At 45.8% G+C, this 15,512-nt stretch overlaps 1 protein-coding gene across 1 annotated transcript in view; it reads left to right on the forward strand.

Annotated features, from left to right (window-relative positions):
* LOC141191597 (uncharacterized) overlaps window positions 1-15,512 on the forward strand; it is a 56,008-nt gene that overhangs the window by 5,812 nt on the left and 34,684 nt on the right. Inside the window, exon 6 of the mRNA XM_073661527.1 lies at window positions 4,363-4,368. Within this exon, the coding sequence (XP_073517628.1) occupies window positions 4,363-4,368 (6 nt within the window). The remainder of the gene's footprint in view (window positions 1-4,362; window positions 4,369-15,512) is intronic.

Consider the following 15,512-nt stretch of genomic DNA (forward strand, 5'->3'; position numbering starts at 1 on the left):
GTGCGACGCACATTACACAAGTCTAGAATGGTAGCTCAAAAAAAGGTGAAGAAGCCTCAACATCAATATCCTCATAAGAAGCGTCTGCTAGAGTTTGCAAAAAGAGTGCGAAAAGTGTACTGTAGAATACTGAAAATGGGCTGTTTGGAGTGATGAGACAAAAGGAAATAAATTTGGGCTCTGATGGGTACAAATGGGTCTGGAAGAAACAAGGGAAATAGGGGCTAACTGAACAAGAAATTGAAGGAACTGTGAAGTTTGGTGGAGGAAGGCTGATGATATGAGGTTGTTTCACAACCAAAGGCATTGGATACTTTAACAGGATCAATGGTGGTCTCAATGCTGAGCTATATGTGAGTATCCTACAAGACAAGTTACTAAGTACACTCGAATACTAGGGGTATGAAAAGGACAACATAGTGTTCTAGCAGGATAACGACCCAAAGCATAAGTCAAGATTGGTGAAGAAATGGTTCAGTGACCATGAAGTAGATGTGCATAATTGGCCCCTACAGTCCCCAGACCTCAACCCAATCCAACACTTGTGGGTAGAGTTGAAGAAAAAAACTGTATACATACCCAAGTGAGGTGACCAGTATGCACCAACTTTGATAGTGTGTAGAAGAGACCTGGGATCAGATTTCAGTTGAGACATGTTTGAATCTGATTTAGAGCATGCCCAGAATGATTCAGGCATTGTTGAAAATCAAAGGTGAATTTACAAAATACTAACAAATTATTAAAAATTGAAATATAGATTTTTAGGAGCAAAACAGTTACAATGCAGAGACATGACAAAAAATCTGAGTAACTAATCATATACCGTATTTTTCGGACTATAAGACGCACCAGACCATAAGACGCAGCTAGGTTTTAAAGGAGGAAAATAGGAAAAAAAATGTAAGCAAAAAATGTGGTCATGATGTCCTGTTATGGGGGAGGGGGTCTGCTGCTGACACTGGTATTGGGGTAATGTCCCCCAATTCTGTTAATATCCTCCTTCCTGGTATGTATGGCCCCTCCTTCCTGGTATAAGTGTCCCCCATCCCATCCTGGTATGCATGGTACCCCTTTATCCCCCATCCTGGTATGCATGGCACCCCTTTATACCCCATTTTGGTATGCATGGCACCCCTTTATCCCCCATCCTGGTATGCATGTTACCTCTTTATTCCCCATCCTGGTATGCATGGCACCCCTCTGAGCCCCCATCCTGGTATGCATGGCACCCTCTGAGCCCCCATCCTGGTATGCATGGCACCCTCTGAGCCCCCATCCTGGTATGCATGGCACCCCTCTGAGCTCCCATCCTGGTATGCATGGCACCCCTCTGAGCCCCCATCCTGGTATGCATGGCACCCCTCTGAGCCCCCATCCTGGTATGCATGGCACCCCCCTGAGCCCCCATCCTGGTATGCAAGGCACCCCTCTGAGCCCCCATCCTGGTATGCATGGCACCCCTCTGAGCCCCCATCCTGGTATGCATGGCGCCCCTCTGAGCCCCCATCCTGGTATGCATGGCACCCCTCTGAGCCCCCATCCTGGTATGCATGGAGCCCCTCTGAGCCCCCATCCTGGTATGCATGGCGCCCCTGTGAGCCCCCATCCTGGTATGCATGGCGCTCCTCTCAGGCCCTATCCTGGTATGCATGGCACCCCTTTGAGCCCCCATCCTGGTATGCATGGCACCCCTCTGAGCCCCCATCCTGGTATGCATGGCGCCCCTCTGAGCCCCCATCCTGGTATGCATGGCACCCCTCTGAGCCCCCATCCTGGTATGCATGGAGCCCCTCTGAGCCCCCATCCTGGTATGCATGGCGCCCCTGTGAGCCCCCATCCTGGTATGCATGGCGCTCCTCTCAGGCCCTATCCTGGTATGCATGGCACCCCTTTGAGCCCCCATCCTGGTATGTATGGCACCCTCTGAGCCCCCATCACGCTGCCTACAAAAAAATGAACAATCATACTCACCACCTCTCTCCTCCTGCGCTGTCCCGCTCTGCTGCCGACACTGACTGTGTGAGCCGCGCATGGCAGGAAGTGCATGGCGTCCCTGCCATGCTCCCTCACAAAGTGTGAGATGATGTGCCTGAATAGTCACTGCTCCCCACGCCGGGACTCTGTGCAGAGCACAGCAGGAGCCGCGCTGTTAATAAAAATTAATATTCATTACTCTCCACACCCATGGGCGTGGTGAGCAGGGAATATTCATCTTCTTTAGTAGCGGCACACCGTAGGCTGCAACAGGCGGTTGCTGCTTCCCGTGCCCCGCTGATCCCCTGCTGCCGCTCCCCCCCACCCACCACCATGCGGCCATACAATAATATAGTATTCGGACTATTGTAGAGGACATATTGATACTCATGCTATAGCAACTCCATTTTGTCTGCTCGCTTAAAAATCATGTTATTATCACTCCTTGCATAACATACATTCCATTCTTTCTTTCTCTTCCCATAGAACTTATCTCACACTAACTTTTTCTCAAGAGAACATTTTGTCAGACACTCTGTTATCTAACTTGTTTAGGCCAGGTTTGACCTTTTAAAATTTCCATAGTGCTTTAAACTAACAATGATAATATGACCATATATGTGTTTTCCGTAATAATTGTACTAACATCAGTTAGCCTATAGTATTGTAGTATGGCTGTAGAGTTGATTGGCTATTTGATATACTCGAAACAATATAAAATGCTAAGCAAAATAAAAGGGATCAGAGATTCTTTGAATCCTCGCAATACAGAACATTGTTTCCGTTTGGTTTTCTGTGGATTGCAATCAACATAATAATTTGACACTCACTTGGTCAACCGTGAAGGGTTATTGCCCTCCCTTAACACTATAAGACGCATACCCCACTTTCCTCCAAAATTTTGGAGGAAAAAAGTGCGTCTTATAGTCTGAAAAATACGGTATATAATAGCTGAAAGTCAAATTTATATATGAGCTAGCCAAGATGATTGTCAATTGAATGATGGTAGTCTCACATTTGAAACAGTAGTGGATGGTGAGATATGGAGCCTGAAAGCCAAAAGTTCAAAACATTGTTACCCTTTTGCTCTTCTTTGTATTGAACATCTACAGGAAGCCAAGGCTGCGTCTGTTCTCTGACTTCCTCGTGATGTTCGATTTGTCTGAAGGTGGGTACAGTGATGTCAGTGCTGACTAGGAACAGGGCTCACACGATGTAACAAATTCTCATGAGTCCTGAAAAAACAAGTGCCGACAACGCTGGAACGGAACCAGCATGGGAGGTTTGTTTAAGTGCTTTTATTTTAACAGGACCAAACATGTGGAATGAGAAGGGGTTGTCCAAGTAGTGGACAACCCTTTTCAATTTCAAAAATCCCACACAGGACATAGCCATTATCATACCTAGAGTCTGAAAAATGAATTACTGGAAAATCATATTTTGTTGACCATCAAAAATAACTCAGAGAGAAAATATGTTATTGACAAATTGTACAAAAACCTATAACAAACAGTTGTATAATTAAATGAGAAAGGGTAATTACTTTAGATCTTACCATATTTTTTCAATGCACTTTTAGCAAGAAAAAAAATGAGTACATCTTATAGACTGGAGCCAACTTCCTGTGACAGAGAGCACTGAGATAGTGTGCTTCCTGATCACTGAAGAGACTGCTCTCTCCTCCAGCCCCACACTTATCTAACTGGTGCAGGGCAGGAGAGGGTGGTACCGGGACCTGCACAGAGGCTACACATCCTGAGTGAGCAGCTGAAGAACCTTCCACCCAACTAGCTCAAGAACCTTTCAGATCATGTAATCAAATCAGTTTCTCTGGAAGCTGCACCCCTGGAAGCCATACGCTACTGGTAACGGGTGTCATATCAGCCTGTAAAGCAATTGTTGGTGGCAGCTAATAATCTTTCTTGGGTTACTATGGAGTTGGCAATGACCGTACCAAGGAGGTGTATGTGTGTGTGTGTGTGTGTGTGTGTGTGTGTGTGTGTGTGTGTGTGTGTGTGTATGTATGTATATAATATATATTATATAAATTTTCCATGAGTTGTAATCGGTTGTATACAGTATATACTATACGCTCACTGTGAGTTCCCCAATAAATGATCTAGTAGTGGAAACGGCCACGGCCTCCTCAGTTATTCGTATGTCAATTGTGTAATTGTTCTAATGATAGGGGGCAGCAGAGGGCTGTTCGTGACAAAAAGGTAACAGCGGGTGAATCTGAGCCACACCGCCGGCTATGATGTTTGACATTCACCCTTCCACTTTACACCATCAGGGAAGATTTAATTAGTAGAAAAAAATGTTTCCTTTTTTCTGCTGTCTAAAGCTTGGATACCTTTTATAGTTAGATGTGTTTTATAGTTTAAAAAGAACAGAGTATATTAGAATTAAAGATATATGCAGTTAATATTGTCTTTAATCCAAAAAGCAATATTCAATATGCAGTCAATATTTCATATTGCTATTCAGTGGGTGAAATAAGTATTGAACACGTCACCAGTTTTCTAAGTAAATATATTTCTAACATGAAATTTTCACCAGAATGCCACACAAGAAACATCTCATGATGGGTAAAATGAGTGAGCTGCCTCAAGACCTTTGCAACCTATTGTTACAAAACATACTGATGGCGTTTTTCAGAAGAATTTCGTGGTTTGATTTCGTTGCCTCTGTGGATTGGATTGGTTGTTACTAACATCCGGTGAGCATTTTATGTCAATAGCACCTTTACATAGTTAGGTCCAGAAAATATGTGGACAGTGACACAAGTTTTGGCATTTTAGCTGTGTACTAAAACATATTCAAGATACAATTATATATTTAATCTGGGCTTAAAGTGCCGACTCTCCTCTTTAATTTGAGGGTATTCACATCCTAATTGGAGTAAGTGTTTAGGAATTACAGCTCTTTAATCAAGTTGAAATCAGAAGTTTACATACGCTATATAAAAAGACACATATGCATGTTTTTCTCAATATCTGACATGAAATCACAGTAAACATTTCCCGTTTTAGGTCATTTAGGATTACCACAATTTTTAACACTTGCCAAATGCCAGAATAGTGAGAGAGAGCGAATGTTTTAAGGCATTTTTATTACTGCAAAGTCAGGTTTACATATATTTCATTAGTATTTGTTACCATTGCCCTTAAACTGAATGGCTTGGGTCAAACGTTTGGAATATCCTTCCACAAGCTTCTCACAATAGTTGGTCGGGATTTGTCCTGACGAAACTGGAGTAACTGCTCCAGGCTTGTAGGTCGCCTTGCTCGCACCTGCCTTTTCAGCTTTGCCCATAAATTTTGGATAGGACTGAGATCAGGGCTTTGTGATAGCCACTCCAAAACATTGACTTTGTTATCCTTAAGCCACTTTATTACCATTTTGGCAGTATGCTTCGGGTCATTGTCCATTTGGAAGACTCATTTCTGCCCAAGCTTTAACTTCCTTGCTGATGTCTTGAGATGTTTCTTCAGTATTGTCACATAATCTTCTTTTCTCATGATGCCATCTATTTTGTGAAGTACACCAGTCCCTCCTGCAGCAAAACAATCCCACAACATGATGCTGCCACCCCCCGTGTTCACAGTAGGGATGGTGTTTTTAGGCTTCAAAGCTTCTCCCTTCTTCCTCCAAATGTAACGATAGTTCAGTTTTAGTTTCATCATCATCAGACCCTAAGGCATGTCTCCAAAAATGAAGGTCTTTGTTCCTGTGTGCATTTGCAAACATTAATCTGCCTTTTTTATGTTTCCTTTGGAGTAATGGCTTCTTCCTGGCAGAGTGGCCTTTAAGCCCATGTTGATACAGTACTCGTTTCACTGTGGATATTGACATAATCTTACCAGCTTCCGCCATCATCTTCACAAGGTCTTTTGCTTTTTTCCTTGGGTTAATTTGCACACGTCGGACCAAAGTACATTCATCACTGGAACACAGAACCCGTCTCCTTCCTGAGCAGTATGATGGCTGGACATTACCATCTTGTTTGTACTTGCGTATAATTGTTTGTACAGGTGAATGAGGCACCTTCAGGTATCTTGAAATTGTACCCAAGGATGAGCAGAGACTTGTGCAAGTCCACAATTCTCTTACTGATATCTTGGCTGATTTCTTTAGACTTTACCATGATGCTACACAAACAAACAGTGTATTTCAGGTGTGCATTAAAATACATCCACAGGTGTGTCTCTAATTAACTCAGATATTGGCAAAAAACGGAAGCTTCTAAACACATGACTTCATCATATGGGCAGTCCAAAATTGTTTAAAGGCATAGTACTCTAGTACTTGATACTCTTGGCTACATAGTACTCTTAGCGAAGTCACAATCTAAATTCCCTATCATTATGTCTTTGGAGTGTGGGAGGAAACCGGAGAACCTAGAGGAAACCCACGCAAACACGGGGAGAACATACAAACTCCTTACAGATGTTGTCCTTAGTGGGACTTGAAGTTCTTTGGACAGATGAAACTAAAACAAACCTGTACCAGAATAATGGGAAGAAGAAAGTATGGAGAAGGCTTGGAATGGCTCATGATCCAATACACTGCACATCCTGTGTAACACATGGTGGAGGTGGTGTGATGGCGTGGGCATGCATGGCTTCCAATGGCGCTGAGTTACTAGTATTTATTAATGATGAATGAAGACAGAAGCAGCCTGGTGACTTCTGTAGTGTATATAATTAGATTCACAGAATTAATTTTTTTCATAGTAGGTTGGGAGCCTGATGTTGAAAACATGTTCTCCCCCATAAGTTTGTCCCAGGTGGGGTTTTAGTTTACAATAAATATACAAAAGTAATCTCTGCAATATTATAGCCTACAAAGAACACTTTGAGAAAATTAACTCAGTATAAAATTTAATTTTATTGAATACATATAAAACATAGTAAAAGAATATTAAATTGCGCTGGACCCAGCTGTGGAAGTAAGGAGGAGGCTATTTATAAAACAAGAGTATTTTATTGATTAAAATAATAAAATGAAGCTGTATAAAATAGTGCTGGGTAAACTACACACTACACAAGGGGGTTGGGATGGAGGAGGGTTGTCCTCAGAAGGCGTGAAGGTAATGGGACTAATGAAGAAGTAGTATTTCCGGTAATGTTTGAACAAGGCCCAATGGATGCTGTATCCCAGATATGTAATACATGATTAGTAATACTGTAAAACATGTTCATCCAGTAATCATAATTTCAAAATCTCAGACATAAATACAATTAATTACAACAGTAACATAAAAATATTAATATTTCAAAAACATTCATCCGATGCCAGATGTTACTCCAAGAGCATATTGTATGATGGAAATTCTGTTTAACAACATTTTCAGTTGAGCTGTAACTAGATCATCTCCATATATAACTGAAATAAAATAAAAAAGAGACACATGTAAATAATCAGTAATTATGGGATAATCAGACGTTTAGCATATTCAAAAAGATTGGTCAACCTGGAGCAAAACTTAATTTTTCGTTGAGTCCAGTGGGAAACCTGGTATGTATGGTCACAATCCATCTGTGCTAATGAACGTTTTAACTCTCCTCCTCTGATGCCACAGTGAAGATGGTCAATACCTCTAATCTGTAACAATTTTGGATCACAGCCATGAAAGGCCCAAAAATGTCTCGCAGTGTTTTTAACATAGAAATATTTTTCACTTTCTGAGCATTTATTATATCTCGGACGTGTTCGCGAACACGCACAAGAAGCAGTCTGGTAGTTAGTCCGATGTAAATCCTTGAGCAAGGACATACAGCATAGAATACACACATGAGTACTGCTGCATGACATGTAATGTATGATGGCAAATTTTCTCTTCCCATCTGATTTGAAAGATGTACTTCTAACAATGTTTTTATTTTTGCAGGCCAGGCAATCGCCATATGGATAGTATCCCCATTTGGATTTTTTATTGTCTGTTTATTTTCGCTACATAGTGGCTATCCACTAGAATGTCCCCCAGATTTTTGCCCTTTTTGGCTGTAAATAAGGGTGCATTTGGTAATTTTACAGCCAGGGTGGGATCCCTCATCAATATAGACCAATATTTTGGAATACTATTGTGAATTTTATTCCATTGGTTAGTATATGTTGAAATGAATCTCACCTTGGAGTGAGAATCGGAAGGACGTTCAGACTTAAACAATAATGTTTGTCTTGTTTTTTTTGACTCGTATATGTCCATTTTTGATGGATGATGAGTAGAGATGAGCGGTGTCCGACTCGAACTGTTCGCCAATCTCAAATTCGAGCTGTTTTGGGCGGTGTTCGAGTTGTTCGACGAACTCAAACGTTTTGCAAAAAATTCGGCTGTTCGAGGTTATGTTCGATAACTGTTCGTGCACCAAAAGCTTAACTGGATTTTTTCACAGTAATCCTGTTAATCAATGTTAATAGACAGTTTCAGTGTAGAGTGGGCGGGGGGAGGGGCATGGGATGGATCTCTGCAGAAATAATGCCGATCACCATTTTTTTTTTCTTTCCTGCATTTACAGTGGGGCGGTGCAGTCTGCCAGCCTATCAGCAGCGCACACACACAGCGAAGTGCTTCTTTTTCACACAAGCAAGGGCATGTGTCATTGGTAGGGATGAGCGCGTAGTGAAATAATCGGACTCGCTATACTCGTAATGAGTAGGTCCCAATACTTGGGTACTCGTTACAAGTAGTGAGTCCAATGTAAGTCAATGGGAAATGCAAGTAAGCCGCATGATTGTTTAAAAGCCGGCGGGCGGTAAAAAGCCGCCTGCTTTTAAACAATCACACAGCCCCATACTGCTTCCCTGCAGCCTCCCATCCCAATCCTCCGCTCCCCCCGCCGCCTCCCATCCCAATCCTAAGTTAGGACCGGGCGGGGAGCGCAACACCAGTGAGTGGGGAGCGAAGGACCCGGGCGGGGAAGCCGGCAGTGAAAAGACTTCACCGCCGGCTTTCCCTTTCTGTGCTGCGCTCCCCGCTCCCTGGTACTTCGCTCCCCGCCCGGTCCTAACTTAGGATTGGGATGGGAGGCGGTGGGGGGAGCGCAGCACCGAACGGGAAAGCCGGTGGTGAAGTCTTTTCGCTGCCGGCTTTCCCGCCTGTTATTTCAAATGAGCAGCTGAGGTATCAGCTGATGCTGATCAGCTGTTCATTTGAAGTAGCCGCGGGGCCCTCAGAGGGTTCGTGTGAGTTCATGCATGAACTCACATGAACTTTACCACAGCCACACAGGTCAGCTACATCTCTGGTAGAGAATCTCTACCAGAGATGTAGCTGAGCTAAAGAAGAAGACTACATTGGACTACCTCGGACTGAAGATAATTTTTTTTTAATAAAGATGGAGTCTCTAAGTGTTTTTTTGTTTTATTTCTAATAAAATATTTTTTTCTGTGTTGTGTTTTTTTTAAATACTTTACTAGAAATTCATGGCGGTCATGTCTAATATTGGCGTGACACCCATGAATTTCGGGCTTAGGGCCAGCGGATAATACAAAGCTGGCCCTAACCCCTTTATCACCCAGTGAGCCACCGCACCAAGGCCCTGGATGATCTGGATACAGCGCCAGAAGATGGCACTTCTATGAAAGCGCCATTTTCTGGAGTGGCTGCGGATATATTCCCTATATTGTTGTGTCCGGCCAGGTACAAATAGGGAGCTGGGGATTGGGGCTGCCCGTTCCTGGATGCTGTACCTGGCTGGCATACAAAAATATGGCGAAGCCCACGTCAAAATTTTTGGGAAAAATTAATTAAAAAATAAAAATAATAATTTAGGGACGGCATCTTTATTAACCCCTCAAGTGTCATTTAATGTTAAAATAAAGGATTTATAAAAAAAAAAAAAAAAAATTGACGTGGGATTCCCCATAATTTTAGTCTCTAGCGGAGGTTAAGCAGACAGCTGGGGCAGATGTTTGAAGCCTGGAAAGGGAGTAATACCCATGGAACTTCCCAGGCTACTAACATCAGCCCCCAGCTGAATACCTAGCCTTAACTAGATATTAAAATGGGGGACGCAAAAAAAAATGGCGTGGGCTCCCCCCTATTTTCATAGCTAGCAAATGCTAGGCAGACAGCTGGGGGCTGATATTAATAGCCCAGGAAGGGTGCCATGAATATTGGCCCCCACCCAGGCTAGAAACACCAGGCCTCAGCCGCCCCAGAAATGGCACATCCATAGGATGAGCCAATTCTGGCACTTAGCCTCGCTCTTCCCACTGCCCTGTAGCGGTAGCAGTGGAGTAATAGGGCTGGGGTTGATGTCAGTTTATAATGCCAGCTGACATCAAGCCCAGGTTAGTAATGGAGAGGCGTCTATAAGACGCCCCCATTACTAACCCCATAGTGTAAGTAAAATGTAAAATAAAAACACCCACACCCAGAATAAAATATTTTATTTGAAATAAAGACAGGATTCCTTTAATATTCTAAATTAAACTCTACTTACCGTCATGCCCATTCCAGCTGAAGCCAATGTCTCCTGCAATAAAAGTAAAATAATAAACCAACCTCATCCTTACCTTTCCATGGTTCCCAGGACGGCTTCAGCTCTGCTACATTGACATGACAGGCTGGATCACAGCAGAACGCTGCCATCCAGCTTGCCATGCCGCAGACACTGAGAAGCTCCTCAGTGTCTCGCTGTGATGGCATCCAGATGAGCTGAGTTCATGTCCAATGAACTGAGCTCACCTCATGCACGTCACTGACAGCGTGGGAGAATTCTCCTGCGCATGCGGTGCTGGCAAATGACGTCACCGCTCGAGCAGGAGAATTCTCCCACGCTGGGACGGCATTGAGATGGCAGGCTGGATGGTAGCAGAACGCTGCCATCCAGCATGCCATCCTTCAGAGACATTGCGGAGTGCAGGCATTGAGATGGCAGGCTGGATGGTAGCAGAACGCTGCCATCCAGCTTGTCATCCTTCAGAGACATTGCGGAGCGCAATGCCTGCGCAGTGTCTCTGAAGGATGACAAGCTGGATGGCAGCGTTCTGCTACCATCCAGCCTGCCATCTCAGCGTGGGAGAATTCTCCTGCTCAACTGCACCGCACGTGCAGGAGAATTCTCCCACGTTGTCAGTGACGTGCATGAGGTGAGCTGAGTTCATTGGACATGAACTCGGCACATCTGGATGCCATCGCAGCGAGACACTGGAGCGCAAGCATGCCCGCACTCTGCAGTGTCTCTGAAGGATGGCATGCTGGATGGCAGCATTCTGCTACCATCCAGTCTGCCATCTCAGTGCTGTCCCACCGTGGGAGAATTCTCTTGCTTACGGGGTGACGTTATATGCCAGCACTGCAAGCGCAGGAGAATTCTCCCACGCTGTCAGTGACGTGCATGAGGTGAGCTGAGTTCATTGGACATGAACTCGGCTCATCTGGATGCCATCACAGCCAGACACTGATGAGCTTCACTGTGGAGCTTCTCAGTGTCTGGGGCATGGCAAGCTGGATGGCAGCGTTCTGCTGCCTTCCAGCCTGTCATGTCAATGTAGCAGAGCTGGAGCCGTCCTGGGAACCATGGAAAGGTAAGGATGAGGTTGGTTTATTATTTTACTTTTATTGCAGGAGATCGTTGGCTTCAGCTGGAATGGGTGATACGGTAAGTAGAGTTTAATTTAGAACATTAAAGGAATGTGTGTTTATTTAAATTAAAGGATTTTATTCTGGGTGTTGGTGTTTTTATTTCACATTTCACTTTCACTATGGGGTTAGTAATGGGGGTGTCTTATAGACGCCTCTCCATTACTAACCTGAGATTGATGTCAGCTGGCATTAAAAGCTGACATCAACCCCAGCCCTATTACCCCACTGCCACCACTACAGGGCAGTGGGAAGAGCGAGGCTAAGTGCCAGAATTGGCACATCCTATGGATGTGCCATTTCTGGGGCAGCTGAGGGCTGGTGTTTCTAGCCTGGGAGGGGGCCAATATTCATGGCACCCTTCCTGGGCTATTAATATCAGCCCCCAGCTGTCTGCCTAGCCTTTGCTAGCTATTAAAATAGGGGGGACCCCGCGTCATTTTTTTTTGTGTCCCCCATTTTAATAGCTACTAAAGGCTAGGTATTCAGCTGGGGGCTGATATTAGTAGCCTGGGAAGCTCCGTGGGTATTATCCCCTTCCCAGGCTTCAAACATCTGCCCCAGCCGTCTGCTTAACCTCCGCTAGAGACTAAAATTACGGGGAACCCCACACCAATTTTTTTTTTAATAAATCCTTTATTTTAACACTAAATGACAAGTACAGTAACCAGCACTGCCACTGTACTTATTATATATGTGACTGACATGTTTCTATCTATCTAATCTATGTGTGATGCTCTATTCTTTCTGTTCTAAATTGTCGGGTACCGATGAATGCCGCTGATGAATTGCCGGCCGGCTTTTTTAAAGAGACGAGTGCATGAAAATCGGAGGGCACTAGTGTGTTCCAAGTGCCCTGCTATGTTTTTCATGCACCCTCCTACATACCCTGCCTGCCTGTCTGCCTATATATACTGCTTGCCTGACGTTTAATTGAGCACTGTTCCCATCGATTTGGGCAAGTCCCATAGACTTACATTGGGCTTGTTGCTTGGGTCGAGCACCCGAGTACTCCAATGTGCTTGATCCGAGCAGCGAGTACCCGAGCATTTTAGTGCTCGCTCATCACTAGACCCAGCCATTTTCCCCGTCGCCACAATTTTCTCACTGCTGCAGCTGTGTGTTAGACGGCACCGCTGCTGCTGTGGGCGCTATACAGTATAACTGTGTGAATTGCGAGTGAATTTCCAGTTACATAGAGAGATAGGTTTAGGGAGTAGGGACTAGTTCTAATTGCAGCCCTTTTGAGGGCTAGGTTACAGCAGTTCATAGCACTTTTTGCCAGGCAGGTCTGTGCCAGTGCTGTGCAAGTGTTTTTTACAGCATTTGGCGAAATGTAGCTCAGCCAATCCTTTTGGGCCTGTAGCAGTGTCTGTTAGTCATTGGAGTAGCCTATCTGAAGCAAGCTACACCACCTGTGTATCTAATAACAATTTTTTACTGCATCTAAGCCAGCCAATCCTTTTGGGCCTGTACCAGTGTCTGGTAGTCAGTGGAGTAGCCCATCTGAAGCAAGCTACACCACCTGTGTATATAATAACAATTTTTTACTGCATCTAACCCAGTAAATCCTTTTGGGCATAGTAGCAGTGTCTTGTAGTCAGCGGAGTAGCCCACCTGTGAAGGAAGCTACACCGCCTGTGTATCTAATTCTAATTTTTTACTGCATCTAACCCAGGAAATCTTTTTGGGCCTAGTAGCAGTGTCTGGTAGTCAGCGGAGTAGCCCACCTGTGAAGGAAGCAACACCGCCTGTGTATCTAATTCTAATTTTTTACTGCATCTAACCCAGGAAATCTTTTTGGGCCTAGTAGCAGTGTCTGGTAGTCAGCGGAGTAGCCCACCTGTGAAAGAAGCTACACCGCCTGTGTATCTAATTCTAATTTTTTACTGCATCTAACCCAGTAAATCCTTTTGGGCCTAGTAGCAGTGTCTGCTAGTCAGCGGAGTAGCCCAGCTTTTAAGCAAGCTACACCACCTGTGCTTTGGACACTTAATTTTTTCAAAGGAAACGCTTCGAGCCCCCGGGACACTCAGTCAAGAGCATCGGGGAGGCGCCCCAAGACAAAGGGTCTGGGACTGGCGGTAGCATGCCTTGTGGCGGCCCGCCAAACTCGATCCTTATAAAAGCTTTTTAACTGCGGCAGCTTTAGTGGACGCTACTGGAGCTGGAATTACTGCGGCTGCTGGCACCAGACTTGCCCTCCAATAGATCCTTGTAAAAGGATTTAAAGTGTACTCATTCAAATTACAGAGCCAATTTAAATTGCAGAGCTTAGACCTGCCTCCACCGCGGGGGGGTCTCGACCCACCAGCGGACAGGCACCAGTATTGGGAGAGGGGGGCTAGCCGTCAGGGTCCACCGCGGCTCTGGCACAAACCCAGCGACAACGGAGGTTGCACGGGCAGGAACGGCCTGGCCGTGTCGGCTTCGCACTCCAGCGTAGTTCCTCTGCCTGCTCACGCCCGTAACCTCAAAGGGATGCGCAAGCGGCTTTTCTTCCCAGGGCTATTCACCGCCCAGCAGGAACGTGGGGGAGCTCAGGTCTGCCTTCCACCGTACTCCCTTACCTCCCTCGCCCTCTTTCCTTCTTCCGTTCTCCATCTAACCCCTCGGCTCTGTGGTGTCCGCTCTCTCTCCAGCTCTCTCCTTCTTACAGGTGGACTACCGCATGTATTCACACTGTGACGAATCTTTTGGGCCCAGGCATAAGAAGTCAGCGAGGTAATGGATAATATGTGCCCCCTTAGAAACGTCCATGACGACCCATTCGAGGAAGCAACTAGACGCCTCAAATAGTGAGCAGGATCTGGAGCACCCCATGGGCAAACAGTGATCTATATAGTATGCTCCTTCCCAGAAGCAGCCCATTAGGCGGACACTATTCGGAGGCACAGGTAGTAAGTAACCGGAACGCCCCCTCAATGTCTGTTTTGGCCATTAGGCTCCGTACGCCTCGTACACGCATAGCTCCGCACGCCTCGTACACGCGCGGCTCCGCTCCGTACACCTCGTACACGTTCTGCTCCGCTCCGTACACCTCGTACACGCGCTGCTCTGCTCCGTACACCTCGTACACACACGGCTCCGCTCCGTACACCTCGTACACACGCGGCTCCGCTCCGTACACCTCGTACACACGCGGCTCCGCTCCGTACACCTCGTACACACGCGGCTCTGCTCCGTACCTCTCCGTACGCCTCGTACACGCGCGGCTCCTCTCCGTACGCCTCGTACACGCGCGGCTCCTCTCCGTACGCCTCGAACACGCGCGGCTCCTCTCCGTACGCCTCGTACACGCGCGGCTCCGCTCCGTACGCCTCGTACACGCGCGGCTCCGCTCCGTACGCCTCGTACACGCGCGGCTCCGCTCCGTACACCTCGTACACACGCGGCTCTGCTACATCCACACTGTAAACCCCTCCTGACCCCACACATAAACTTCAGCTCATCCAGCACCATGACAACCAGCACCATGACAACCAGCACAGCAGAGTCCTGCATCCACTGAGGCCCCTGATCATGTGACCCCTGACTCCTCCCCTCCTGTGACCTCATCACACTCCTGTGCGCACAGAGCAGCCATATATGTGGTGGCGGCTCTGCAGGTGGAGGTATGTGGAGACCCCCATTACTGGGCGCAGGGGGCATTAACCCCTTCAGCACGGAGACTCTTTTGGGGTCTTGTGTTGCCCCTTTATAAGAATCATAAGGTTTTTGTTCTGTTTCCTGTAATAGATACATACGACCCAACTATGGAGACAGGAAGGGAGGAAACGTATTGTTCTCATAGTACAGGGCCCCTTTACTGCCCCCACAGTGTAATGCCCCCATTATGCCCCTTATGCAGGATGTATGATGCCCCCATTATGCCCCTTATGCAGGATGTATGATGCCCCCACACAGTGTAATGCCCCCATTATGCCCCTTATGCGGGATGTATGAT

This window comes from Phyllobates terribilis, unplaced genomic scaffold (assembly GCF_046119375.1).
Source record: "Phyllobates terribilis strain yellow unplaced genomic scaffold, ASM4611937v1 Scaffold_47__1_contigs__length_9908305, whole genome shotgun sequence".
NCBI classification, from domain to species: Eukaryota; Metazoa; Chordata; class Amphibia; order Anura; family Dendrobatidae; genus Phyllobates; species Phyllobates terribilis.